The 27,495-nt window shown below is 38.2% G+C and overlaps 1 protein-coding gene across 4 annotated transcripts in view; it reads right to left on the bottom strand.

Annotated features, from left to right (window-relative positions):
- Positions 1 to 780: 780 nt before the first annotated feature.
- ATG10 (autophagy related 10) overlaps positions 781 to 27,495 on the bottom strand; it is a 220,222-nt gene continuing 193,507 nt past the window's right edge. For all 4 annotated transcript variants that reach the window (XM_019929744.3, XM_019929745.3, XM_019929743.3 and 1 more), the window contains 3 exons: positions 3,288 to 3,385; positions 2,500 to 2,615; positions 781 to 2,175 (listed from right to left, as the gene is read on the bottom strand). In XM_019929744.3, coding sequence (XP_019785303.2) covers positions 2,138 to 2,175; positions 2,500 to 2,615; positions 3,288 to 3,385 — 252 coding nt within the window. In that variant the 3' untranslated portion in view covers positions 781 to 2,137. The remainder of the gene's footprint in view (positions 2,176 to 2,499; positions 2,616 to 3,287; positions 3,386 to 27,495) is intronic.

The following is a 27,495-nucleotide window of genomic DNA, read 5'->3' as shown; positions in this document are numbered from 1 at the left end:
AAAGAGGTGAAATGGTTTTTCCAAGGCCACACAAAAGTAGAGTTTAGGAGACTGACTTGTAGCAGCTTTAACCAGTCTTGTTCCTCACTGAAGGGGCTTTGCATTGTATTGGCTGGAGAGGAAACCCCGAAGAAGAAAAATCCTCATGTTGCAGAGAAAGAACTGTTACTTTGACAAAACAAAATATTTTCTAATTTTATGACAGTTGGGATAACAGTCTGTTATTTAACTGTATTCTTAAAAAAGGGAAATTTTTATCAACCAAAAATTAAAAGTTTAAGTGAAAAAAATTCTGAAAAAAATAGAGCTGCTTGAGGAGAAGCATCTGTCTGGGGAGGGTGGTCTCTACAACCTACAGGAGCTCTTCAGAACTTTGTTCTGCCACTGGTGAGTTTTTAGGTCTTCATCAATCAGGGAATTAAAAAAAATTAACTTAAAAAAAAGAAACTGGGGCTTCCCTGGTGGTGCAGTTGTTGAGAATCCACCTGCCAATGCAAGGGACATGGGTTCAAGCTCTGGTCTGGGAAGATCCCACATGCCGCAGAGCAACTAAGCCCATGCACCACAACTACTGAGCCTGCACTCTAGAGCCTGCAAGCCACAACTACTGAGCCCATGTGCTGCAACTACTGAAGCCCGCCTGCCTAGAGCCTGTGCTCCGCAACAAGAGAAGCCACTGCAATGAGAAGCCCGCACACCGCAAAGAAGAGTAGCCCCCACTCGTGGCAACTAGAGAAAGTCCACGCACAGCAACGAAGACCCAACACAGCCAAAAATAAATAAATAAAATAAATAAATTTATAAAAAAAAGAAAAGGCACTACACACTGCCCCCAAACTGACAGACTACTATCATCTCAGAATCTGTTCAAAAAGGATAACTAGTACTTCCAGACGAGTACATCATCCAGATGACACATTATTACAATTTTTTTTTTACCCTAGAAATGACATGGCTTGAGAAATGACTTGCTGAGAAATCTGTGTTTACATTAGGGAGAGTCGGGGGTGGGAGGTGGAAATCCCTTGCAGAAGCTGAAAAGATGTTAACTGGTAAATACCAAAATGCCCAACAAGCATGTAAGCAGGCTCTCATCCCAGCAAGAATATGTGCAGCTCAGCGTTTTAAAATTTGCTTTTAGCTTTTCCAGCAGTTTGATTAACCCTTTCTCTACTTCTGTTCCCTTCGTGAGAGTACAGCCCTTAACCTAGAGACTCACAGGGCTGTCGCTGTCCTCTGCTATTCGCCAGCAGATAATCCCCTCATCCTAACTGCTTCTCCAAAGTAGGCCGCCTCTCCAAATGCCTCCTAGACTTCTTTGCTATACAGATTCTCGGGGCAAGGTCCGGGCAATGTTAGGAAGTAAGTCCATCTTGCAGGAGCTATGCACAGAATTGGAAAAGACCTACTGGGAGACCAAAGCAACACAAATAAATGCCACTTGAAAGGTACATCCAGACCAGAACTTCTTCAGGAGCATGTGCATCAGAATCACCCCAGAGGGGCTGTTCCAGCAGGTGGCCCCAGCGTCTGTAATTGTAAAAGATCCTCAAGTGACTCTAAAGTGCATCCCCCACTGACAGACACTAATCTAGATGCTCTAAAGAGTCAGTTACGTTTTTCTCTTAGTTTAAGACCCTAGCAAGTTAAAATGAAAAACAAAACAGGCAACCCCAAACCGAAAATTCTATGGTTCATCTTAATATCTTACTGACTATTAAACTTATTGACAGCCTAGGTGAATGACAATCAAATATAAGAAAGGTGACCATTTAATGAATATTTGCATAATACTTTACCGTATTTTCTCATACACTAAGGCTCTCATGTGCTTCACACAGCAACCCTGTGAGGTAGCTTGTTATTCTCAAATTAAAGGTGAAGAGAATGAGTCTCAGAGACATGAGGGAACGACCTGGAAGTGCCCTGATGATGTCAGTATTTCTATTACCAAGTTAGATTCCTTTTTTGCTATTTATAGTGATTTGTGTCTTTGCAGTGTGTCTTCTAAACATAGAGTACATCAGTTGCTGCAGACATTTGCTTCCAAGGGGAAAAAAATCCACGTCAAAATCTCGGTGATCTGAATCTCACACCATATTGGTCCCATTAAAACCAGGGACGGCCACGTAAACTCTCAGGGTTCTTCTAAGCTCTTTGGCTCAATAGAAGAATCTGAAGAACAAGAACAAAACAAAAGCCAAGAAAATAAAAGAAGGTTAACTGAGCAGTAAAGACTTGTTTCAAGAATATCAATTCTAAAATAAAACCACTCAGCTCTGTGGTTGGGTGAGTGTTATTATAGCAAAGCCAAAAGCTTCCTAAATGAGTGGGTGCTGATTGGTTGGAAAACTAAACAAACAAGTCAGTGCCCAGTCCGTTAAAGATGAAAGCAGACTTAATACACGGTGGTGCCAGCAGGGACGACATATCCAAGTGCAGAAGAGACACCAGGATCTTTGCAACAGTGAAACATGCAGCGCAGGCTTCTCTTTTTACCTTGTCTGTTGACGTTTCCTTCATCCTGAAAGGCTGCTCTGGCGTAACTCAGAGGCAGATTCAGCCCGACAGCTGGCCCTACCATGCTCAGCCATGACGTGATGTAGTTGACATTCCTGGGAAACAAGTGAAACACAGAAAACTGTTTCCATTGTAGTTGTTTGAGTGGTAGAAAATCAGTTACCAACAATCATAGAAATGAGGCTTTCTTCAAAGACATGCGCTCAGCACCTGGAATCTCAGCATTTCCAAATGCCAGCCCATTGCTTAACAGGGACTCGAAGGCCAAAGAGGCTGAGGATCCATCCCTCACTAAAGCAGTTAAAGGGAAGGTCAAGGCACTGGGGCTCCTGACTTCCCTCGATGATTCCAAGTTGATGCAATTGACAACATTAGCTAAGGTAGCAGAGTGCAGTTAAGTGCATGGCTTGGAGGCAAAAGTGCCTGGGTTCAAATGCCAGTTCTACTGCTTAACTAGGTGTGTGACCTTAGCGGAGTCATTTAGCCCCTCTGTGCTTTAGCCTCCTCCTCTGCAAACTGGGCAAAATAATGGTCCTTAGCTCGGAGGGGTGTTCCAGGAATCCAGTGCTTTACTATATCCGAAATACTTAGAACAGTGCCTAGCACACAGTAAAAAAAAAAAAAAAAAAAAAAAAATCAATAAATGTTAGCCATTACTATTATTACAAAGAATATTTCTTTTTTAGCTTAGCTTTTAGAATCACATAAAAAGATTTACACTTTTAAAATAAGAGTGAAAGCCAATGTAGCTTGATGGTGTTTCTTACCTATTGATTTTCTGAGAATTCTTTAACACAGGAGTCATGAATTCATTCGTCTTGCAGGGATGAAGTACAAAAAAGGGTTGTCCAAGTATCGGATGCTCCTGTAAGAATCAGAGTTGGCCCAGGATTGCCAGCTTAAGTTACCTTGAAAAAGTTAAAATCCATAATCTGGTTTACTCCTTTAAGATAAAGGTTTGTTTTAAATTTCAAGTTATAAAATTAAGATACAGATTGATTTCTATTTTGAAATATAATTCATGACCCAAACATGAGAAAAAGTTGGTGAGAAGAAACTATCGATAAAGGACAGACACTCAATACAAGCTGCAAATACATTTATCAGTTCCCTCTAACTGTTCTTTAGCTAGTGTTTCCTTTGGCCTATAATTATTCTTCAGTTTTAACTCAAGGATATCCATGAAGTCCAGGAGCCTGACCATCTGAACAATGCATTTCATTCATCTCTTTGTCAATGGTAAGGGGACCAAAATCATTCACATATTTTCTTACATAAATTTTGTCAACATGTTAATTGTTTCAGGCATAACTGCATCCAGTGCCAGTGGGCACATGTCCAGTGAGTAGACGGGATAGGTGGTGGTGTGGAAGAGGGGACCAGCTGGCACTATTTAAATTGCACTGCTTCTGTCTGTCTGTCTGTCTCTCCCTGAGTTTCTCTGTTTATCTATGTCTCTCCTTCTGTCTCCCCCAAGCCTACGGGGTTGTTTCTGTAAGTTCAAAGTCCGTAAGACGGAACTCCACTGCCTTTATGAGAGAATGACTGGATGTAAGATACAGGTCAGACTGCTGCCAAGTTAGGGATGTGAACATAATTTGGCAAGCATTGGGGAGCCCTAGAAGGTTTCTATATAGTGAGTGATCTATGCAGAAATTCTACCAATGCAAAAACAATTATTGTTGATAAATTTATCAATTGCTTACATTGTGCATTAGCCATTATGCCAGAGATTGCAAACCCAAATGCTGCTATGATCTGAATGTTTGTGTTCCCACAAATTCATACACTGAAATCCTAATGCCCAGTGTGATGGTATTAGGAGGTAGGGCCTTTGGGAAGCACTTAGGTCATGAGGGTGGAGCCCTCATGATGAGATTAATGCCTTTATAAAAGAGGCTCCAGAGGGCTAGCTTGCCCCTTTCTGCCATGTGAGGACACAGAGAGAAGTCTGCAACCTGGAAAAGGGCCCTCACGAGAGAGGGTTGGAGACCTAAACCTGGTCTCAGACTTCCAGCCTCCAGAACCGTAAGAAATAACTTTCTGTTGTATATCAACTACCCAATCTGTGGTATTTTGCTATAGCCGCCCAAAGAGACCAAGACAACTACCTATGAAGACCAGGCAAATGACCCGAAGGGGTGAGGCCAATTAACTACACCAGCAGGTGACAAGGACTGTGGGGACCTGGAGAGCCCAGCCGAGGCTGTGCTTGCCACTCTGCTTCAGCCAGCTGTGCCACGTGGGGTGCAGGCTTGGTGTGCAAGGTCTTCCCATTTGTCAAAATAACCTAGAAATCCAGATTTTAATGCAAACCCCCCTAAATTTAAATATGGGCACAATTTTTTAAAAACATGGTGTGGGCCAAATAAAACAAGCCTGTAGGCTGGATCTCGACTAGAGGCTGCCTAGCTTCTTCTCCTGGCTGCTTCTCTTCTCAGCCAGTCCAAGGAGAAGCTGAACTCAGAGCTGTCCATGGGAAGAATTGTATCCTGCTGCCTCCACTGTCCAACCCTAAAACATTCATGGCTGTGCACAAGTGAACACACCCAACCATAAGAAATGGGAGGAATAGTTCCATTTGTATGGGTGACACTGGGCATGGAGATGCATGTGTTTGTGAGCACACGTGTGCGCGTGTGGTGAGGGCTGAGCTATCCACTGGGAGTAGGTTGGAGTATGTCTCCCTGAGTGCCACCTCCGGATGTCTCTGCCCAGGGTCCTGATTATCACACAGAGCTTGAGCTCCCATCTCCTGCTTTCTCCCTACCCCTCATTTCTGTCCCTAACCAGATGCTGGGGTCACAGCCCCAGATGTGTTATGCTTATCACAAGTCCTCCTGTCCAACTTGACTCTGGCTCCCCTTACCTGCCTTAAACTAATATTTATTAGTTCATCACGTACCTAGTGATCATCTCTTATGTGTCTTCCAGGAATAGTTCTGGATCTAGTTACAGAGATCACTATTTCTAAGATAAACCAAGTCCCTGATCCCATGGAACTTACATTCCAGTGCAGGAGACAGCCAATAAACACATAGAACAAATAAGTAAACAGGATAATCTAGATAATAGTAAGTGCTATGAATAAAACAAAACAGGGTAATGTGATTTTGGAGGGACTGTGGTAATAATTTTGATTTGGTGAAAGGGAAGGACTTACTGAAGAGGTGATCTTTAAACAGAGATCAGAATGGCAAGAAAAACCCAACTGTGCAGAGAAACTTGATGGATACAGAAGACCATAAAGGGAAATGAGTACGGGAAATGTACACAGGAAATGTGAAAGAATTTTAGAATCATCCTGGACTAAAATAATTATTGCTTATAGAGCTGAGATTTAAAAGGTTAAATTTAGTCTAAATTCTTTTTGGATTACTTGTGTAGTAAACACTGGAAGGAATGAAGAGCAGGAACCAAATCTGTGAAGACATGTTACCTTCTTTAATAAAATGAAACATAGACCTCCAAGGATGGCATTACATGGAACACTCATGAAGGGGAGAGTCAGCTCAGCCATGCCTCCACTCCTCCAGGACTCACCCTCCCCTTGGCAGCCCTTGTTTCCCATGGCCACTCTCATGCTCATGGGGAAACTCCCCCAACTTTAAACACTTGAGCCCAAGTTTCCTGTAGCTGAGGTGGAATGGACTAGTCAAACAAGACTCTACTGAAAGCCTGGGAATACTGAAAGGGTAACAGAACACTAAGCAACAGGGCTCTAAAAGATCCAGAGTGTTACAACACTGGGGCTCCCAGGCCCATTTGAGTCATGGGGGACACTAGGAAGAGATCTTGGCTGGGCTTTCCCTTTCTGGCCTGCATGGTGGATGGAAGCACTCACAACCACTATGCAAGAGTGTCCTCCAAGAATCTTAACCCCTAATAATTCAGTCTCCTTGAGGAGATGGTAACTCTCATGAGGAATGGCTTCATCATATAGACAAGACCTTGCCTCTTCCTTACAGGTCTGTGGCCTAACGTTTACAAGACCTCAGAAGAATAACCACATCAGAGTATAACATACACCTGAGAGTTACAGACACACTTAAAGTTCACGGGTCCATTTTCTAAGCAGATGTCGGCCCATGTCACATTGTAGCTCTGCTTATTTGATACTCCTTAGTAAAGACTTGGACTTCATGTCTACAAGTCATCTTTTGCTCACTCCATATAGCAAGTAGATAAGAGCAGGCTTGGGATCTGTAGTTAAGACTTAAGTTCTGCTCCACTACTCAGTAGCTGTGAGCTTTGAGGCAAACCACTTAATCATTTCATGTCTCTGTTTCCTTATCTGATAACTGGGACTAATGATAGTATCTACCTCATAGACTGACTGTGTTACTTCAATGAAAAAATGCCAGAAGACTGTTCAAAACAGTGCCTGACATATATAATAAGCACTTAGTTGGCTATTATTATTAAACCCATTGTTATCTAAACAGACAAGGATAGTAGCACTCAGACATCCAGAATATGGTCTTATAATACCCTATAACAAAGTCCAATTTCAATATGTAAAAACAAAAAGCTCCTATAGAGTTATGCAGCACAGGAAAAATATCACTGACCAGTGTCTAAATGTTTAGGAACATTTGACAACTGATTATAACCAAGGGCAAAAAACCTCTAAATTAGTAAAAAGTCTATGTACAATATATATGGCAATTAGAATTATCAATATATTGGTATTCAGGACAAATTAATGGAAAATAATTTAAAGAATTTAAATTAAAATACAAGTTCAGGCACTTCAAAAACCCTTCAGTAATCTACAGCATTTTAATATTCATTTTTCCTCAAACAAAATAAAAACAGTTATATTAGCATTTAAGGTTATATTCTAATAAAATGCATGGTAATGCTTATGTGAAACGCTTTTTTAAATAATAGGGACTTTCATGCCTTAGAAGAGCTTTTAGATCAGCTTGGACAGTTCTTTAATACAGGTTTGGCGACATTAAAAAAAATTCTTTGTCTTTTATTATGTTAAGAACTTATATTTATATAATTAGATAGAATATATTTAAAGCAACGACTGCCTTTAAAAATCAAATGTTTAAATTGTATTTTAAACATGAAAATTATATTGTTTTGGTAAGATGCATTGGTTTAAAAAAGCCAAGCTATGAGATGTTGATCTCCTCACAATAGGAATTATAATAAGGGACATTTGTGTAATCTCTTGAGAAAAGTTTTATAAATAAATAACAATAGGAGTAGACTTCTAGCTATAGCAGAATGATATAGAGGTCAACAAATTTCCTTGAAAAACAAGTTTAAAACTGAACAAAATTGTCAAAAAAACCCCACTTCTGAGATATGGAAATCAACCAAAGGCAAATAAAAAATTTGGTAAGTGTTTAACTCATGAAAAGCTGCTAGAACCTCAAGTCAGACACAGAGAGAGTCTTCAGCCTTCTTGCCTAGAAATACTCTCATACTCTCCCCGACCTCCACCTGGCTCCTCAACAGGAAAGTTTTACGGGAGTGGAGCTGGCCATGAGAATCAGTAGCTGTGCTGCTAGCAGGGCTGACTTGATTTCCAACAGTCAAAGAAAACTACAGCCCGGTGGCATTAGCAACAAAATCTAATAGGGAGATCTTGGAGGTGAGACAGTTGTAGAAGGGCTAGGTAAGTTCTCCAGGTATCCTGGGCTGATGGGAACTAAGCACATGTTCAGGGGAGGTACAAGAAGGCCTGATGAAAAGTAAAAGCTGATGACAACTTGAACATTAACTGAAATTTGGATGTGCTCCCAACCCACACACATCCATGAACAAATGAGGGAAGGCTTATAGGCCTGAGGTATATAAGCACAACCTCTGTCCAATCACTGGCTAACCAGCAAGGTATGCAGATAGAGCTGGTGACCCTGTGGAAGTCAGGCAAAAACATGAAAATAAGAATGAAAGACAAAATAGAGACATGAATGGCCACACTTACAGAGTAGGCAAATTCTGCAGGTAAAACCTAGGAAAGCTACTAAAACAAACAAACAAAAACAACAGCAACAATAACAAAGAGACAACCCTCAGGGAAAAATATGGGAATCCAGAATTGCTACAATATATTACCTAAATTGTCTAGTTTTCAAAGAAATTTATGAGACAGGCAAAGAAACAGAAAAGATACACACAAAGGGAAAAAAATCTATTAATAAAAACTGACTCTGAGTGGGCCTGGTTATCAGATTTACATAGAATTCAAAGCAGCTATTATAAATTTGTTTGAAGAATTAAAGAAAACTATATTTAAAGAGTTAAAAGGGGAAAATTATGATAATGACTCTGCAAATAGGTAATCTTAATCAAAGAACACAAACTATAAAAAGAACCAAATAAAAATTTGGAGTTGGAAAGTACAATACAGATATAAAAAATTCACTAGATGGATTCAGCAGTAGATATGAGATGGCAATAAAAAGAATTAATGATTTTGAAGATATGTTAATAGAAATTATTCAATCTGAAGGGAAAAATAAAAATGAAGAAAAAAGAACAAAGCCTCAGAGACCTGTGGGACAATACCAAGCATACCAGCATACCTGTAGTACGAGTCTGAGAAGGAAAGGAGAGAGAAAAGGGCAGGCAAAATGTTTGAAGAAATACTGGCTGAAAAGTTCTAAACTTTGATGAAAAACATTTAAGCTACAGATACAAGCAGCTCAACAAACCCTAAGTAGAAACACAAAAATCCACACCTAGCCACATCATAGTCAAATGGCCGAAAGCCAAAGACAGGAGAAAATCTTAAAAGTAGCAAAGAGAGCAAGAACTCATCACATAAAGAGGAATAAGAATACAATAATGGCTGGCTTCTCATAGCAGCAGAAAGACATATTCAAGTCCTGGGGAAAAAAAAACCCTAGAACTGTCAATCAAGAATTCTATATCCAGCAAAACTGTCCTTCAAAAATGAAGGTAATGTAAATACATTCTCAAGGAACAGACTGAGAGAATTCCTTGCTAGTTGACTTGCCTATAAGATATACTAAAGGAAGTCCTTCAGGCAATAATACCAGAGGGTATTAGTGAGATACCAGAGGGTAACTCAAATCCACAGGAAAAAATAAAAAGCATCATAAATGGTAAACATAAAAAATGAGCTAAGTATATTTTCTTCTCTTAATTACTTTGACATAGGATTATATAAGCAAAAATTATAATACTGTAGTGTTGGGTTTATAACATACATAAATGTAATATACATGACAATAATAGCACAAAGGAAGGGAGGGGATAAAACTATATGGAACAAAGTTACTGTATTTTAGCCAAATTAAGTCAGTACTAACTTGTGCTCCTGCCATTAGAATGTTAGTAAAGGTATTGTTTTTGAGAGCATTTAGAACTCAAAAGGTCCTTCTTGTTGTTAAATAAATCCTTTAAGTATGTTATTAATGAAAGTTAGCCTTGTGACTTGAGCCAATACTATTTTTTTCAGTCACATTCAATGAGCTTATCCTGTAAGCCAAGCAATTTGTATTCAGACGAAGTAAGGTAGAGAATTTACAAATAATTTGAGGCATTTGATCAGTGTAGACAATCTGGATAATATTCTTCAAAAGCCTTTTTTCTGCAATGGAGATTTTTTAAGGTTTACACTATCAGGAAGGATTATCTGCATTTTCTACTTTCTCCTTCAGACAGCCAGAATCAGAGATAAAAGCATCTTTACTTGGTTTAGGAATTATGTGTTGGAGTTAAAAAAATCTAAAATCCTACACCTTATTTGTTTAACATACCATTTTCAGAAATGGAAGAACATCAAAACTGTCAGGATCGCTTTAGTGACATTTCTTAGATCAATTCAGAAGGTAAATTTGTGTGAAAGTGCTACCATCTGCTGTCAGTACTAATGAACTGATGCAAATCTGCGCTGGGAAAAATGTCAGTGTGTAAATGCAGGCAGCCAATGAACTGTGTTAGGCTTACAACTCAATAAACACTTCTACTGGAACAAAGTTCTGCTAAATGGTTTTCCGTGAAAGTAGAAATGATGGGTCAGATTTCTATCTCTGTAACTCCAGAGGAGTTATAGTGGCACATTCTCTTATGAAATTTAATTTAGCACAATCTCTTATGAAATTTAATTTAGCAATGGTTAAATGTCTCATAAAATAAGTCTGACATGAATACTGTGAATTGGTTTCAGAACTATTAGATATGACTATCATAAGGAAATGATAATACTGCACCTTCATTCTTACATCTAATAAATATGATGAGTTACTTGGTTCATTTCTTAATTTTCTTGGCTCTCCAGGACGGCACAAATATAATTTCACGTGCTAAGCTTTCATCCAGTTTCACATTCCAGACTGATCAAATTTGCCTTCCACTCGGGGCACATGCCTTAGAAATGGAGAAGGGTATCTCCCTCATCCTGCCTCCTCAGGCTAGGAAAGGAAAATGGCCACTGAGCACCTACAGTATCAGGCACTGTACTAAGAGCTTTGCAGGGGTCCCCTTTCCCAATAACTCTGAGATAGGCTTTATTATTGCCACTTTGGAGAACAAGTTCCAAGAGATTATGCCTTACAGGCATCCAAGTGAGCATCCAAAGTGCATGCTCATGCACCGTACCTCCTCATCCCATTGACCAGAGCTGGTGTCAAGGATCGTCCCTGGTTTTAATCCTCGCCAGTCCACTTCTTTAAAAATCTATTTTTTCAAATTTCAAATTAATGTATTTTCATAAAAATTATAAGCAATACATGGAGAGTTCAGAAAATACAGAAAAGAACAATGAATAAAAACAGAATTATCTAAAACTGCCCAACTCAGATTTATTCCATTTGGTGAATTCCCTTTCCGATCTTTTATACACATGTTTATAGTTTTCTGTTGCTTTTTATTGACTGAACAGATATTTATCGAGTGCCTACTATGTGCCAGTCCCATCATATGTGTCTTTTGTCAATCAGTCCTTTGTCTTCTGTTTTACTAATTTCTGCACTTATTTTTATTATTTCCTTTCATATAATTTGTTTGGTTTTCTTATTCATTTATATTAGTTCTTTAGTATCTTTTGAGGATATTGATTCTTTTCATTTATTCAACCACCATTGTGAGCCATGCACTGGGTCAAATGTTAGTAATACAATGGTACATAAACAGATTACCCTTGCTCTCATAAAAGTTGCAGAAACAGTCAAAACATTGTTTATTTCCAGATTGTCATTAAATTATTTTCATGATGATTTAGATATGAAATGTATTATTAAATAATTAAATCAATAATTTTTCTCCTTTGTTATTTGTTTTATCATTTTTATGTTTAAAAAATCCTCTTCATAAGTCAGAAAGAGAAAAACAAATATCATATATTAACACATATATGTGGAATCTAGAAAAATGGTACAGATGAACCTATTTGCAGGGCAGGAGTAGAAACTCAGACATAGAGAACGGATGTGTGGATACAGGGTTGGAAGGGGAGGGTGGGATGAATTGGGAGATTAGGTTTGACATAAATATACTACCATGTGTAAAATAGATAGGTAGTGGGAACCTGCTGTAGAGCACGGGGAGCTCAGCTCGGTGCTCTCTGATGACCTAGATGGGTGGGATGGGAGGGGGGAGGTCCAAGAAGGAGGGGATAAATGTATACATAGAGCTGATTCACTTCACTGTACAGCAGAAACTAACACAACATTGTAAAAGCAACTATACTCCAATAAAAAAAAAATCCTCTTCAGAATCAGAAAACCAGATATTTACCTATATTTACGTACAGTTTATCATGACACTTCTTGCTGTTCCCTGAACACAATGCTTTTTCTTACCTCCAGACCTTTGAACATGCAGTTCTCTCTGCCGGGAACACCCTCCCCAACCCCCCTCACCTACTAATGTCCTTTTCTTCCCTACAGATCTCAGCTTTCTTTTACCCCAACCCTGTATCAGGTGCCCTCCCTCTGTGTTCCCACTGCACCCATGCTTAAGCCTACTGCTTAATTCCTCACTGTTCTGTATAGGACATTGACTGTTTACAGGAGTCCTCCTCTACTATAATTTCTTGAGGGCAGAAGAAATATTCTGATTGCTATTTTAATCTCAGCATCCAGGACAGTGCGTTTCATCTAGTAGGCACTCAACAATAATTTGTGGAATTACTGCATAGAAAAAGACATCCTACTATGCCGAAGTAAATTATTACTGGCACACGCAGCCTGTTCCATGAAGGGGAATATTTGTGCAGGAATCACCAATGGCCTCCACGAAAGAGACCAAAACATTCTCTCTCCTTGGCACAAAACCAGGGGCAGCACCTCCTGTACATTTATAAGAGTCCCCAGATAAGAAATTCAATATCTGTTTTCTGAAATATTTCCTCCAAAGTGTACCTAAGAACAAAGGAGAGTTTGAGGGTATGGTTAGGAATAACTCTCTATGTAAAAAACTTATGTCTACTATACAATATATTCTAAAATCTACTGGTTTCTACATAAAAATAATATCTTTCATTATCATTTTAAAAAACTGATGCAAGATGCATATTTTAGTTCTGTGAATTAGCCTTCCCTCTGCCATGCCACACTATTCCCCTAAGGTTTGTTACTCAGACTTAGAAGCAGATCAAATACTACTAAAATATGTAATAAACTCATGCCTTTCTACTTAACTCACTCCTTCATTACTTCATGCAATTTTTGCTCATGCATTCAATAAACAGCACTGAATACCTAATGTGGGTAAGACTCTATGCTAAACATTCGTCCATCTAGCCATCCACCTCCCCACTCATTTATTCAACGAATATTTATGGAGCCTGTTCTATGTACCAGGCACTGTTCTAGGCACTGGAAATATAAGTACACTCAAGACAGAAGCAAAATCTGCTTTCACAGAGGTTACTTTTAGTTTGAAGTACTAGAAAGATATAAAACAACATCCTATTATCTCAACTCCTAAGGTTTACAGTCAGTTACATGCCCAGGACTGAAAGTCCCAGATCGCACCTCAAGGGCAGAGAGTTCCAAAGGTAAAGTAAGTTTGTCACTACTCACTTCCCTTCCCTTAGGATTTCTAAACAGAATGGAAAAGCAGATCCCCAGGGAGAATAGCAGTGTCACCTGGTCTAATGATGGGAGATGAATAATAGGACTTGTGACCAGTAACAAGAAAAGCTGGCAAGAGAGACGCCCTCGGTGGGAGGGATTTTTTTTTTTTCATCATTTGGAAAGAAGGCATGGGGAGGCTTCACACTCCACAGAAAACTGTGTAGGTGATCACAGTGGCACTAGCATAGAATGAGATGCTCCCCACTGTAGGATGGAGGGTTTCCTAAGGAAGACATATAAGTACCTGAGGCCATAGAGGAGCTCACCAGTAAACTAAAGGAAAACCACGATGCACAGGTGGCCAAGCCTGAGACCCCACACGTGGAAAGAAGGCTTGTTCCCTGGAATGATACTCATGGTATCCAGGTATCATGATATCCTGATGCCTGGAACTCAACTACTATTTTCACCCAGCAGAGCTAATGCTTATTGTAGTTGTGCGATTCCTATAATTCTATGTTGAGTGCTCTGCAATGGGAAACACCAAACTGAACACAGGGTGTATAAATCTCCATGAGCTGAGAGCGACCTTGAGTCAAAAGAAATACGTCATCTCCTCTCCTCATTTCTCCCCATGCTCCTGTTAGGACAGCTGCAATGCAAGGATTACAGAAATCACTATAATACACAACATTTAAAAGACACAAACCCAGGAATATAGGAACTCAGAGAAAGAAAAGGTCAGTTTTGTCTGGGAGGAGGAGCGAGTAGCAAAGATTTCCTGAAGATGTGGTATTTAACCTGGTCCAAACCCTAAAGGATGGGCAGGGCTTGGAGCAGGGGAAGAGTATGGCAGTAGAATTGAAGACAGAAAGAGGCTTCTCTAAGTTTAATGGGAAGGGAGTTAAGTGAGAGGCACAGAGACTTCCATCTTTTGAGTAAGACTAACAAGTTTGGTAAACTGAAGAAGAAAAAAAAATGCCTTTTTGTTTGTTTGTTTGTTTTGTTTTTTTGGTATGTTGTTAAATGATTGAGGTAATCCCTGTAAGTTCCAAAGTATTTGCTGGAAATAATCAATACCTACACAAGACAAAGAAGGTTTGAAGTTCGAGCAATCCTCTCTTATAGTTTTGAAAAAAAGGGAAAAAGGGGGTAAAGAAGATATACCCTGGTACACATTTTTACCCCTAATAAGTGCATGAGGATATAGTTAGAAAGACAGTGAGAAAATATTTAAGAAAAAAAATATGTGGAAAGAAATGAAAGTCATGCCGAAGTACCCAAGAAAGGTCCCCACAAGCTATGCTTTGCTCTAGCTGTACCTGTTGACATTTTGTGGCCAGTTAATTGGGAATAAAATTCTAGTGGTGTTTGGAAAGGTGGATTTAAAAAAAAATAGTTCCTCAAATTCATATGTTGCACAGAAGCCACTAGGCTTCCTAGAAGTTTTTTTTTTTTTTCTTTTTTTTGCGGTATGCGGGCCTCTCACTGTTGTGGCCTCTCCCATTGCGGAGCACAGGCTCTGGACGCGCAGGCTCAGCGGCCATGGCTCACGGGCCCAGCCGCTCCACGGCATAGTGGGATCTTCCCGGACCGGGGCACGAACCCGTGTCCCCTGCATCGGCAGGCGGACTCTCAACCACTGTGCCACCAAGGAAGCCCGGCTTCCTAGAATTTTTATTAAAAATTACAGACACCAGAGCAACAGTCCTTAGATACGACCTCTTCTGCTAACAAAAACTTTCTTTTCATGGCTCCAGAGGAAGTCCAGAAACTAATTCTCCCACCCCTGCATAAATCTACAAAGGGCTCCCTCCTTGGGCTGCTGACAGTCCCAACTGCGACTCCTGGATTAGAGAGCAGAGTTTTAATATATTTATAGAGTCTATACATGGGTTGTTGCTTTAAGCAACACCATTAATATGCCAGAACTCTGCATTCTCAAACTTATTCACTTATCAATTTGTTGTACATAATTTAATCTTTCTGTATTTTGATATGCAAAATGGAAATAGCACTGCTGATACTTCACAGGGTGAAAGGAGATAACCAACAAGACGATTATAAAGCTTGCTGGGGGAAAAAAGAGCTTATGTAAATGTCTATTAATTAAACAGGAATGGCTGCACAACTAGGTCAGGCATGATGATAAGACAGAACAACCAACCCCAGCCATCAGCATCAAAAGGAAGAAATGAGCATTTAATGCTAATAGCACTTGTTGGTTGCATTTTATAAAGAATATTAAACTGTAATATTCTGTAACATAACATGGAATAGCATATTTCAGACCATACTCAAATAATTCTTTGATAGAACATAAACTTATTAGAGACAACAGCCAAAAACAAAAACAAAAACACAAGCCAATTACTAATGAAGAACTTGCAAAAAGCTAATCAAAGCTCTCATCCAGAGAAAATGAGAAAATCTGAGCTCAGAATGATTTTGTATATTGATGAGATTTTATACAGCACCACAGAAAGAAAAATAAAGCAGCTTTAAATGAAGACAAAAAGGACTTTAAGTCTCTGTTAAAAAGCCTTGTTATGGTCCATATCAATGTTTTTATTAAAATGTTCTGTTCGGGTGGAAACATCCATTTTTAAAAAGTACCTGATGGGTGGTGTTGGCAGTAGAGGACACACTCGGTTTCCTGTCTCTCTGGTCAAATCCCTGAGTTGTGGGAGGGTCACACAGAAGAACCTTCATTCAGCCTCCACCCTTTTTGTACAAATCTGCTCAGAGAGGTGGCTTATCCACCTCTCTGGCACTCAGAAATTATGGAGTCAAGACTCATGTCCAGATTCAAGAATAGAACTTAGTCTTTCTCTACCAACACCAAGCCTACTGAGACTAAATGCGGCACTTGAGCATGAAACAACTTGCAGGCATTACATTTATTCTATTTTTGTCTTAAAGGAAAACAATAGGGAGCTTGTGCTTTCCAAGCATTAATTCTTCTTTTTTTTTTTTCCCTTCCACTACATTACATAACGGTGACAATTTTTGGCTAAGTTTATTTCTGGGATACTCACTAAAACAGTGACACCACTTTAGATTATGTTGGGGTATAATAAAGTGGTGAATCAGCAATTAGAAAAGTCAAGGATTTTCAAGAACAAACTCACAAAACAGCCTAATTTATTGGTAACCAGATATTAATGTCTAGCAACTATCACATAGGAAGATGTTTTATGAGCAACACAAAATAAAATAGCAGTCTGTTAGTATAATTACTCTTTAGGATGATGCCAAATAGAATTTTAAAGTAACAGAACAACATACAGATTAATCTTTAAGATGATTTTTTAAAATACCACAATGCTTCTCTTTATGTAAATATAATCAACATAAGTTTCTAACAAAACACCCCAGTTTACGGCTAACAGGTATTTCCTTCCTGACTCTTACCCAGTTTTGATAATGAAAATATTCTTTTTATACCCAGAAGCAGATTCCTAGTGATTTCTTTAAGTTAAAATCAGTTTTTCTCTTTAGAAGTGCTCTAGAAAGAGAGTCTATGAAGAAAATTCCTAAGGATGTGATAAACCCATTATAAAATCTGTTACTCATCTAATAATGAAAAATGTTAGGTAAAGATTGGACCAGTAAAAATTTAGCTACAATGAGATACTCCCCCAGTTTTTAGACTATTAGTCATTTGAAACCAGGAAACAAAAACAATGCTACTAATAGGCTACAGTATTAAGAAATCATATTCTTCTATATAAAATATAATCATGGATTTTCTTTCAGGCAATAATTATATCCTGGTATTTTGCAAACAAGTGTTAGAAAGAGGAATAAGCTGATACATATGGGCAAGAATGGCAGTTTCTAATATTTAAAGGTATTTTCTTAAAATATAAGCAACTTAATAATGTCAGGAGTAAAAAAATGTACACTCTAATCCTATTTCCTGACCAAACATTTCTCCATAGTAACTTCTGTCAGAATCCTAAAAACTGATTTTTATATTTTGGATCTAGTTCTGTATTTTCTAGACACTAAAGTCTAGGACACAAGAAAGAGTCTAAAGTCGAAAAAGAAAATCAGTAGCAGCAAATACAGAGGGTTTCCACATGAACTCAGGAGTGAACCCTGATTTAAAGGCTGAGCTCTGAGCTCACCATTATTTTTTTTAAATTTTTTTAATTTAATTTAATTTAATTTTTATACAACAGTTTCTTATTAGTCATCAGTTTTATACACGTCAGTGTATACATGTCAATCCCAATCTCCCAACTCATCACACCCCACCCCCCCCACCACCACTTTCCCTCCTTGGTGTCCATACGTTTCTTCTCTACATCTGTGTCTCTATTTCTGCCCTGCAAACCGGTTCGTCTGTACCATTTTTCTAGGTTCCACATATATGCATTAATATACGATATTTGTTTTTCTCTTTCTGACATACTGCACTCTGTATGACAGTCTCTAGATTCATCCACTTCTCAACAAATGACCCAATTTCGTTCCTTTTTATGGCTGAGTAATATTCCATTGTATATATGTACCACTTCTTCTTTATCCATTTGTCTGTTGATGGGCATTTAGGTTGCATCCATGACCTGGCTATTGTAAACAGTGCTGCAATGAACATTGGGGTGCATGTGTCTTTTTGAATCATGGTTTTCTCGGAGTATATTCCCAGGAGTGGAATTGCTAGATCATATGGTGATTCTGTTTTTAGTTTTCTAAGGAGCCTCCATACCATTCTCCACAGTGGCTGTATCAATTTACATTCCCACCAACAGTGCAAGAGGGTTCCCTTTTCTCCACACCTTCTCCAGCATTTGCTGTTTGTAGATTTTCTGATGATGCCCATTCTAACTGGTGTGAGGTGATACCTCATTGTAGTTTTGCTTTGCATTTCTCTAATAATTAGTGAGGTTGAGCAGCTTTTCATGTGCTTCTTGGCCATCTGTATGTCTTCTTTGGAGAAATGTCTATTTAGGTCTTCTGCCCATTTTTGGATTGGGTTGTTTGTTTTTTTAATACTGAGCTGCATGGGCTGTTTATATATTTTGGAGATTAATCCTTGGTCTGTTGATTCATTTGCAAATATTTTCTCCCATTCTGAAGGTTGTCTTTTCATCTTGTTTGTAGTTTCCTTTGCTGTGCAAAAGCTTTTAAGTTTCATTAGGTCCCATTTGTTTATTTTTGGTTTTATTTCCATTATTCTACTAGGTGGATCAAAAAAGATCTTGCTGTGATTTATGTCAAAGAGTGTTCTTCCTATATTTTCCGCTAAGAGTTTTATAGTGTCCAGTCTTACATTTAGGTCTCTAATCCATTTTGAGTTTATTTTTGTGTATGGTGTTAGGGAGTGTTCTAATTTCATTCTTTTACATGTAGCTGTCCAGTATTCCCAGCATTTCTGTTTTCATTTCTAATTTTATTGAGAGACTGTCTTTTCTCCATTGTATATCCTTGCCTCCTTTGTCATAGATTAGTTGACCATAGGTGCGTGGGTTTATCTCTGGGCTTTCTATCCTGTTCCTTTGATCTATATTTCTGTTTTTGTGCCAGTACCATACTGTCTTGATTACTGTAGCTTTGTTGTATAGTCTGAAGTCAGGGAGTCTGATTCCTCCAGCTCTGTTTTTTTCCCTCAAGACTGCTTTGGTTATTCAGGGACTTTTGTGTCTCCATACAAATTTTTAGATATTTTTTTTCTAGTTCTGTAAAGAATGCCATTGGTAATTTGACAGAGATTGCATTGAACCTGTAGATTCTTTGGGTAGTATAGTCATTTTCATAATATTGATTCTTCCAATCCAAGAACATGGTATATCTTTCCATCTGTGGTATCATTTTTAATTTCTTTCATCAGTGTCTTATAGTTTTCTGCATACAGGTCTTTTGTCTCCCTAGGTAGGTTTATTTCTAGGTATTTTATTCTTTTTGTTGCAGTGGTAAATGGGAGTGTTTCCTTAATTTCTCTTTGAGATTTTTCATCATTAGTGTATAGGAATGCAAGAGATTTTCTGTGCATTAATTTTGTATCCTGCAACCTTACCAAATTCATTGGTTAGCTCTAGTAGTTTTCTGGTGGCATCTTTAGGATTCTCTCTGTATAGTATCGTGTCATCTACAAACAGTGACAGTTTTACTTCTCCTTTTCCGATTTGTATTCCTTTTATTTCTTTTTCTTCTATGATTGCCATGGCTAGGACTTCCAAAATTATGTTGAATAATAGTGGCAAGAGTGGACATCTTTGTCTTGTTCCTGATCTTAGAGGAAATGATTTCAGTTTTTCTCCATTGAGAATGATGTTTGCTGTGGGTTTTTCGTGTATGGCCTTTATTATGTTGAGGTAGGTTCCCTCTATGCCCACGTTCCGGAGAGTTTTTATCATAAATGGGTGTTGAATTTTGTCAGAAGCTTTTTCTGCCTCTATTGAGATGATCATATGGTTTTTATTCTTCAGTTTGTTAATATGGTGTAACACACTGATTGATTTGCATATATTGAAGAATCCTTGCATTCCTGAGATAAACCCCACTTGATCACGGTGTATGATCCTTTTAATGTGCTGTTGGATTCTGTTTGCTAGTATTTTGTTGAGGATTTTTGCATCTATGTTCATCAGTGATACTGGCCTGTAATTTTCTTTTTTTGTAGTATCTTTGTCTGGTTTTGGTATCAGGGTGATGGTGGCCTCATAGAATGAATTTGGGAGTGTTCCTTCCTCTGCAATTTTTTGGAAGAGTTTGAGAAGGATGGGTGTTAGCTCTTCTCTAAATGTTTGATAGAATTCGCCTGTGAAGCCATCTGGTCCTGCACTCTTGTTTGTTGGAAGATTTTTAATCACAGTTTAAATTTCATTACTTGTGATTGGTCTGTTCATATTTTCTATTTCTTCCTGGTTCAGTTGTGGAAGGTTATACCTTTTTAAGAATTTGTCCATTTCTTCCAGGTTGTCCACTTTATTGGCATAGAGTTGCTTGTAGTAGTGTCTTAGGATGCTTTGTATTTCTGTGTTGACTGTTGTAACTTCTCTTTTTTCATTTCTAATTTTATTGATTTGAGTCCTCTCCCTCTTTTTCTTGATGAGTCTGGCTAATGGTTTATCAATTTTGTTTATCTTCTCAAAGAACCAGCTTTTCATTTTACTGATCTTTGCTATTGTTTTCTTTGTTTCTATTTCATTTATTTCTGCTCTGATCTTTATGATTTCTTTCCTTCTACTAACTTTGGGTTTTGTTTGTTCTTCTTTCTCTAGTTCCCTTAGGTGTAACGTTAGATTGTGTATTTGAGATTTTTCTTGTTTCTTGAGGTTGGCTTGTATTGCTGTAAACTTCCCTCTTAGAACTGTTTTTGCTGAATCCCATAGGTTTTGGATCATCGTGTTTTCATTGTCATTTGTCTCTAGGTATATTCTGATTTCCTCTTTGATTTCTTCAGTGATCTCTTGGTTATTTAGTTACATATTGTTTAGCCTCCATGTGTTTGTGTTTTTTATGTTTTTTTCCCTGTAATTGATTTCTAACCTCATAGCATGTGGTCAGATAAGATGCTTGATACGATTTCAATTTTCTTAAATTTACTGAAGCTTGATTTGTGACCCAAGATGTGATCTATCCTGGAGAATGTTCCGTGTGCACTTGAGAAAAAAGTGTAATCTGCTGTTTTTGGATGGAATGTCCTATAAATATCAATTAAGTCTACCTGGTCTATTGTGTCATTTAAACCTTGTGTTTCCTTATTAATTTTCTGTTTGGATGATCTGTCAATTGGTGTAAGTGAGGTGTTAAAGTCCCCCACTATTATTGTGTCACTGTCAATTTCATCTTTTATAGGTGTTAGCAGTTGCCTTATGTATTGAGGTGCTCCTATGTTGGGTGCATATATATTTATAATTGTTGAATCTTCTTCTTGGATTGATTCCTTGATCATTATGTAGTGCCCTTCCTTGTCTCTTGTAACATTTTTTATTTTAAAGTCTATTTTATCTGATATGAGTATTACTACTCCAGCTTTCTTTTGATTTCCATTTGCATGGAGTATCTTTTTCCATCCCCTCACTTTCAGTCTGTATGTGTCCCTAGTTCTGAAGTGGGTCTCTTGTAGACAGCATATAGATGGGTCTTGTTTTTTTATCCATTCAGCAAGCCTGTGTCTTTTGGTTGGAGCATTTAATCCATTCACGTTTAAGGTAATTATCGATATGTATGTTCCTATTACCACTTTCATAATTTTTATGGGTTTGGTTTTGTAGGTCCGTTTCTTCTCTAGTGTTTCCCACTTAGAGAAGTTCCTTTAGCATTTGTTGGAGAGCTGGTTTAGTGGTGCTGAATTCTCTTAGCTTTTGCTTGTCTGTAAAGCTTTGATTTCTCCATCGAATCTGAATGAGATCTTTGCCGGGTAGAATAATCTTGGTTGTAGGTTCTTCCCTTTCATCACCTTAAGTATATCATGCCACTCCCTTCTTGCTTGTAGAGTTTCTGCTGAAAAATCAGCTTTTAACCTTATGGGAGTTCCCTTGTATGTTATTTGTCACTTTTCCCTTGTTGCTTTCAATAATTTTTCTTTGCTTTTAATTTCTGTCAATTTGATTACTATGTGTCTCAGCATGTTTCTCCTTGGGTTTATCCTGCCTGGGACTCTCTGCACTTCCTGGACTTGGGTGGTTATTTCCTTTCCCATGTTAGGGAAGTTTTCGATTATAATCTCTTCATATATTTTCTTGGGTTGTTTCTCTCTTTCTTCTGCTTCTGGGACCCCTATAATGTGAATGTTGTTGCATTTAATGTTGTCCCAGAGGTCTCTTAGGCTGTCTTCATTTCTTTCCATTCTTTTTTCTTTATTCTGTTCAGTGGCAGTGAATTCCACCATTCTGTCTTCCAGGTCACTTATCCATTCTTCTGCCTCAGTTATTCTGCTATTGATTCCTTCTAGTGTATTTTTCATTTCAGTTATTGTATTCTTCATCTCTGTTTGTTTGTTCTTTAATTCCTCTAGGTCTTTGTTCTTTAATTCTTCTAGGTCTTTGTTAAACATTTCTTGCATCTTCTCGATCTTTGCCTCCATTCTTTTTCTGAGGTCCTGTATCATCTTCAGTATCATTATTCTGAATTCTTTTTCTGGAAGGTTGCCTATCTCCACTTCATTTAGTTGTCTTTCTGTGATTTCATCTTGTTCCTTCATCTGGTACATAACCCTCTGCCTTTTCATCTTGTCTATCTTTCTGTGAATGTGGTTTTTTTCCAAAGCCTGCAGGATTGTAATTCTTCTTGCTTCTGCTGTCTGCCCTCTATCTGAGCTCACCATTATTTTCTCCCCATTGCCTTTCAGACCAGCAAAGTCAATAAATCTCATGATTGCTTCAGACTAGGTCATCCTTGAGTTCTATTTTTCCTTCCTCTTAAAGGTTGATTTCTTTCCAATTTTATTGATATCTACCTACCCACCTATCTATCTTTCATAGTTATGTACACAGTGAATATATAATTTTATGATTCAATTTTCCTTTTACCTCTCAACATTATTTCATATATGCTTTCCTATATTTTGCATAATCCTCATAATTTTCTTTTTAGCTACATAACATTTCATCTGGCGAATATATCATAATAGATATTCCACTGTGAGACATTTAGATTATTTTCCAGGTTTATATTGTTATAAATTGTGTGTGTGTGTGTGTGTGTGTGTGTGTGTATAATAAAGTTTCAGGAATGAGTAGAAACAGTGGGGATATTTACATGACTGTTAATCTATATTATCACTTTTCCCTCCATAATGATTAAACTAATTTATATTGCCACCAATGCAAATTGCTTGACTACTCCCTCCCTGCTTCAAGTAGCACTGTCAATGTTACAAATTAAAACATCCTTTGAAATATTTCACAAAAACATCACACAGACTCTACAAAGACTCTAAGCAACTAGCTTAGGCTTCATGCCACTTTTGACTTGGCCATAGGATGCAACCCTTGGGAATGACTGACTCGATTCAGGAGAACATATGGAAGAAGGCTTAGGACTCAGGATGGGGTTGAGTAACTCTCTTGAAAGTTTGTAAACACGTCATGTCCCTGGATGCTGTTTTTCCAGATTGGCTGAGGTAGGGTCAGCAACTTTTGAGGAATGGTATGCCAATGCCCAAACTCTCAGAGCAGGCTTGCATTATCTGACCTGAGTCTCCAACAAGCTGGTACTTGGGTCTCGGAAGGTCAGGAAAATAGGCCAGCACAAATCACATTAGCTAAATTTTATGCTCTCCTCAGATTCTGTGCCATTTGGTATAAATATGGCTACAGTATTATCATATCACTCGTCTAAGAAGCTCTACTTTCCTTGGCAAGGGTCTGGAAAATAATGTTAAGTGAGAAAACCAGCTCACAAAATTGTATATTCATTATGGTTACAACTATGGATATGCTGACTTGAAACTTGCCCAGGAAGAAAACGGCATCTAAACTTTCATTTTGAGTTATGGCCGAAATAAGAATGAAAACTAAAATCGTGCACATCAAACTGATACAAATATAATTGTCAGTAAACACATCTGAGGGCATACACACTTTCTTTAACACTTATTTTTTTTACATAGGAAATAGCCCATTTGTAGCAAGTCCCTCATAAGGGGGCCATTCATTCTTTCCTGTCCGAGCTGGTGCTCCTCCAGTAGCAGTAACAGGTGCCTTTTCCAGCATGAAGTAAAGTTCTCAGAGCTTCCGTCCAGCAGTACAGCCTCCCCATTTCTGCCTCAACAGCATCCACTCTGAGAGGACACCTTTCATAAGCAGATCAAAGGACAAATCCACCTCCCTCTTCAAAGGTAAGGCTCTCTCCCAGACATTACTAATTAACTTGGGAGCACACGTGTAGTCTTCACACTGACCTACTGTGAAGCACCAGAGATACTCAGCCAAATTAGTCTACACAGAGTCAAATCGACTTTCTGCCAGAGGAGTCTCAAAATTCTAGAATTTTACATAGTTTCCAAGCTTGATAAGGAAGGTATTATTCTTACTATCTATATTCTTAATATCTAGTACTCAGAAAACATAAATTATGAAGTTAATTTTATATTTCTACTTTCACCATTACTCTGATTTATAGAGTTTTATTACAATGTCTGAATGTTTTTGCTTGCACATACCTATATTTTAAAAATATGTATCTACAAACCCCAAGGCAAAAAAAAAAAAAAACCCAAAGGCACATAGTTGACCTCTAAAATTTTTCATTAAATAGTTACAAAGGATGTAATTTCCAGGGTATTGTAAATATGAACAATTTTAAAAACATTCTGTTTTACTTAAACATACAATTTTAAATAATACTATTGTCACTCTCTTAAATGCACTCAATCAAAAATAAATGCCCCAGTGTTATGATCCCCACCATCATTCATTTTAAAAATATATGAACAATTGGATGTTTTATATTTTTCTCCTTGAATTCATCTCCAGTCTGCTTCTCTCAAAGAACTTTATCCTAATGTATATTTCATGGTTAAAAGCTTTTTATTGATCACATTCTTGTAAACAAAAAATATATATACAGAAAGGAGTTTACTTTCTAAAATTTCCTGTGACCATTTTGCTCTAGGTATTAACTAAGATGTGTGATTGAGTTGTCATTATAATTATTAGTAGTACTCAGTTGAGCAAAAACAATATATTATAAAATTTGATAAATAAACATGTAAAGTGAAATATTTTTGGAAATCATGGGCTAATAGCATCATTTAGCTTGTACTACAGGTCATACTTCTTTCACACATGCTTGAATTCACTTAATCCTCACAACACCCTATTATTATTATCCCCATTTTGTAGATGCAGAAACGGAGGTTGAGAAAGCTTAGACTTCTCAAGGTCACAGAGCCTGTATCCACAACGCTCCCTGGTTCCAGAGCCCAGGCACTTAACCACAATCCTGTACTTCCTGACTCTTAAAAATATGGACTGGGGGGCTTCGCTGGTGGCGCAGTGGTTGAGAGTCCGCCTGCCGATGCAGGGGACACGGGTTCGTGTCCCGGTCTGGGAGGATCCCACATGCCGCGGAGCGGCTGGGCCCGTGAGCCATGGCCGCTGAGCCTGCGCCTCCGGAGCCTGTGCTCCGCAACTGGAGAGGCCACAACAGTGAGAGGCCCGCGTACCGAAAAAAAAAAAAAGAAATATATATATATATATATATATATACACACACACACACACACACACACACACACACACACACACACACACACACATATGGATTGGGGTCTGGAGAGTGGAGCAATATGCCATGGTAAGGGATAGGGTGGGTGCGATGTATGCCTTTCTCGGTGGAGAAAGGCAAAAGGGGGAGGTGTGGTAGGAAAATCTCCATAAGGGCCTTCGAGGCAGACGGATTTTATGAGATGGTACATATGGAAGTAGAAGATCTGGATATTAATTCCTTTAAACCTTTCTATACCCACATATCCTTTGGGATGTCTTCATATCCACTCAGGGGTACACATACCCCAGTTTGAATGCTATTGGTCCACTCAATCTTTGATACAATAAAAGGGAAGGTTTTGTGAAACATTCAGAATGCTTTAGAAACAAAATTTAATTAAAATTTAAATTATTTTAACCCTTGAATTTTATTTTAAAATGGCAGTCAATTTTGATAATTTGGAAGGACACAAATGCTAAAATATTACAGGAGAATAATAAGCAAAACTATAATCTACATGGTAGGTTTATAATGATTAGATGTAATGCATGAAAAGAGAGCAGGTCAGTAATAGAGCCATGCATCAAATGCTCCTCTCAAAATCTTTATTTGCATTTCTATTACTGACATCATTTCCTAATAATGAAGTTGCCATGAGAGAAGCTCCATTACTAAGGAATCACTGTTACAGAAACAATGTTATTAAAGCATTGCTATGTACAGGAACTTTTATTAGGATGATACAAGTTATATATCATTGTAATAAAGCTTCCATTATAATCCTAATTGCATAAAGCTGTGTTTGAGTACAGCAGTGCTAGAGCTGTAGGACTTTTAATAAAGTATCAAAATAATGCCTTGGTAATAGGATTGTTTAGAATACTAATACTTCAGGGAAGGCTGAACTGACCAATGGATGATGTTTATGTCACTGATTATACATGCTCTACCAAGAATTAAAAAGAACAGAAGTGAAAAGAACCCTCATGTACTTAGTGGCATGCAGTGTGGAAATACAAGTGTTGAGGCATACATACCAGCTCTCTTTGATATAACAACTCAGTATGTCCAATTCGCTTACTGACACAAGATAGCAAGTTACCAAATGGACATTTGTAACTGTGATAATTAAGAGGTTTAATGCTCATATCTATGAAGATCTGGTAATCAAAAAATTAATTATACCCAGCACAATTATATATACCCACAGACATGTACACAGGCACATCTTAGGAATTCCTGTTAGAAGAACCACTGAAGAAAGGTGAGGTTTTGGTGGAGAGAGAAAGAGATAGATAGATAGAGAGAGAGAGAGAGAGAGAGAGAGAGAGAGAATTTAAATACTACATAGATAATTCACCCTAAGGTGCCACTCTATATAATACATCAACAACATAGCGATCCTTCTGAGTTATAGCTAGAAGTCAGTATCAGACTTAAGTTCACACCAGAGAATTTTAGCAGATTCATTCAAATGTTTGTTTTTGCATTTGCTCAAATGGAGTCAAGTATTCAGCTGTTCCCTCTAAAAGCGTATCTAATGTTTATCACCAGAGACCGCCAAAGAGCCATCCAATCACCCAGTAGGCACGGAGATGCTCCTCAATATACCCGCTGTGTGGAAAGAGTCAGGGAAGGCACCAGACTGTCGGGAAATGGCTTCGGCATATGCTAAGGCAGCAGAGACCCTGACGAGAGGCTCTGCCACAGTCATATTTGTGTCAGATAATGGGGCCAAGGCCATTTTGGTTTTGAGACCACTTGTGGCAGCTGGACTGACTTGAAATCGGCTTAGAAA

This window comes from Tursiops truncatus, chromosome 3 (genome assembly GCF_011762595.2).
Source record: "Tursiops truncatus isolate mTurTru1 chromosome 3, mTurTru1.mat.Y, whole genome shotgun sequence".
NCBI lineage: Eukaryota > Metazoa > Chordata > Mammalia > Artiodactyla > Delphinidae > Tursiops > Tursiops truncatus.
Note: the sequence above shows the minus strand (reverse complement) of the source record. Positions and strands in the feature narration are given on the sequence as shown.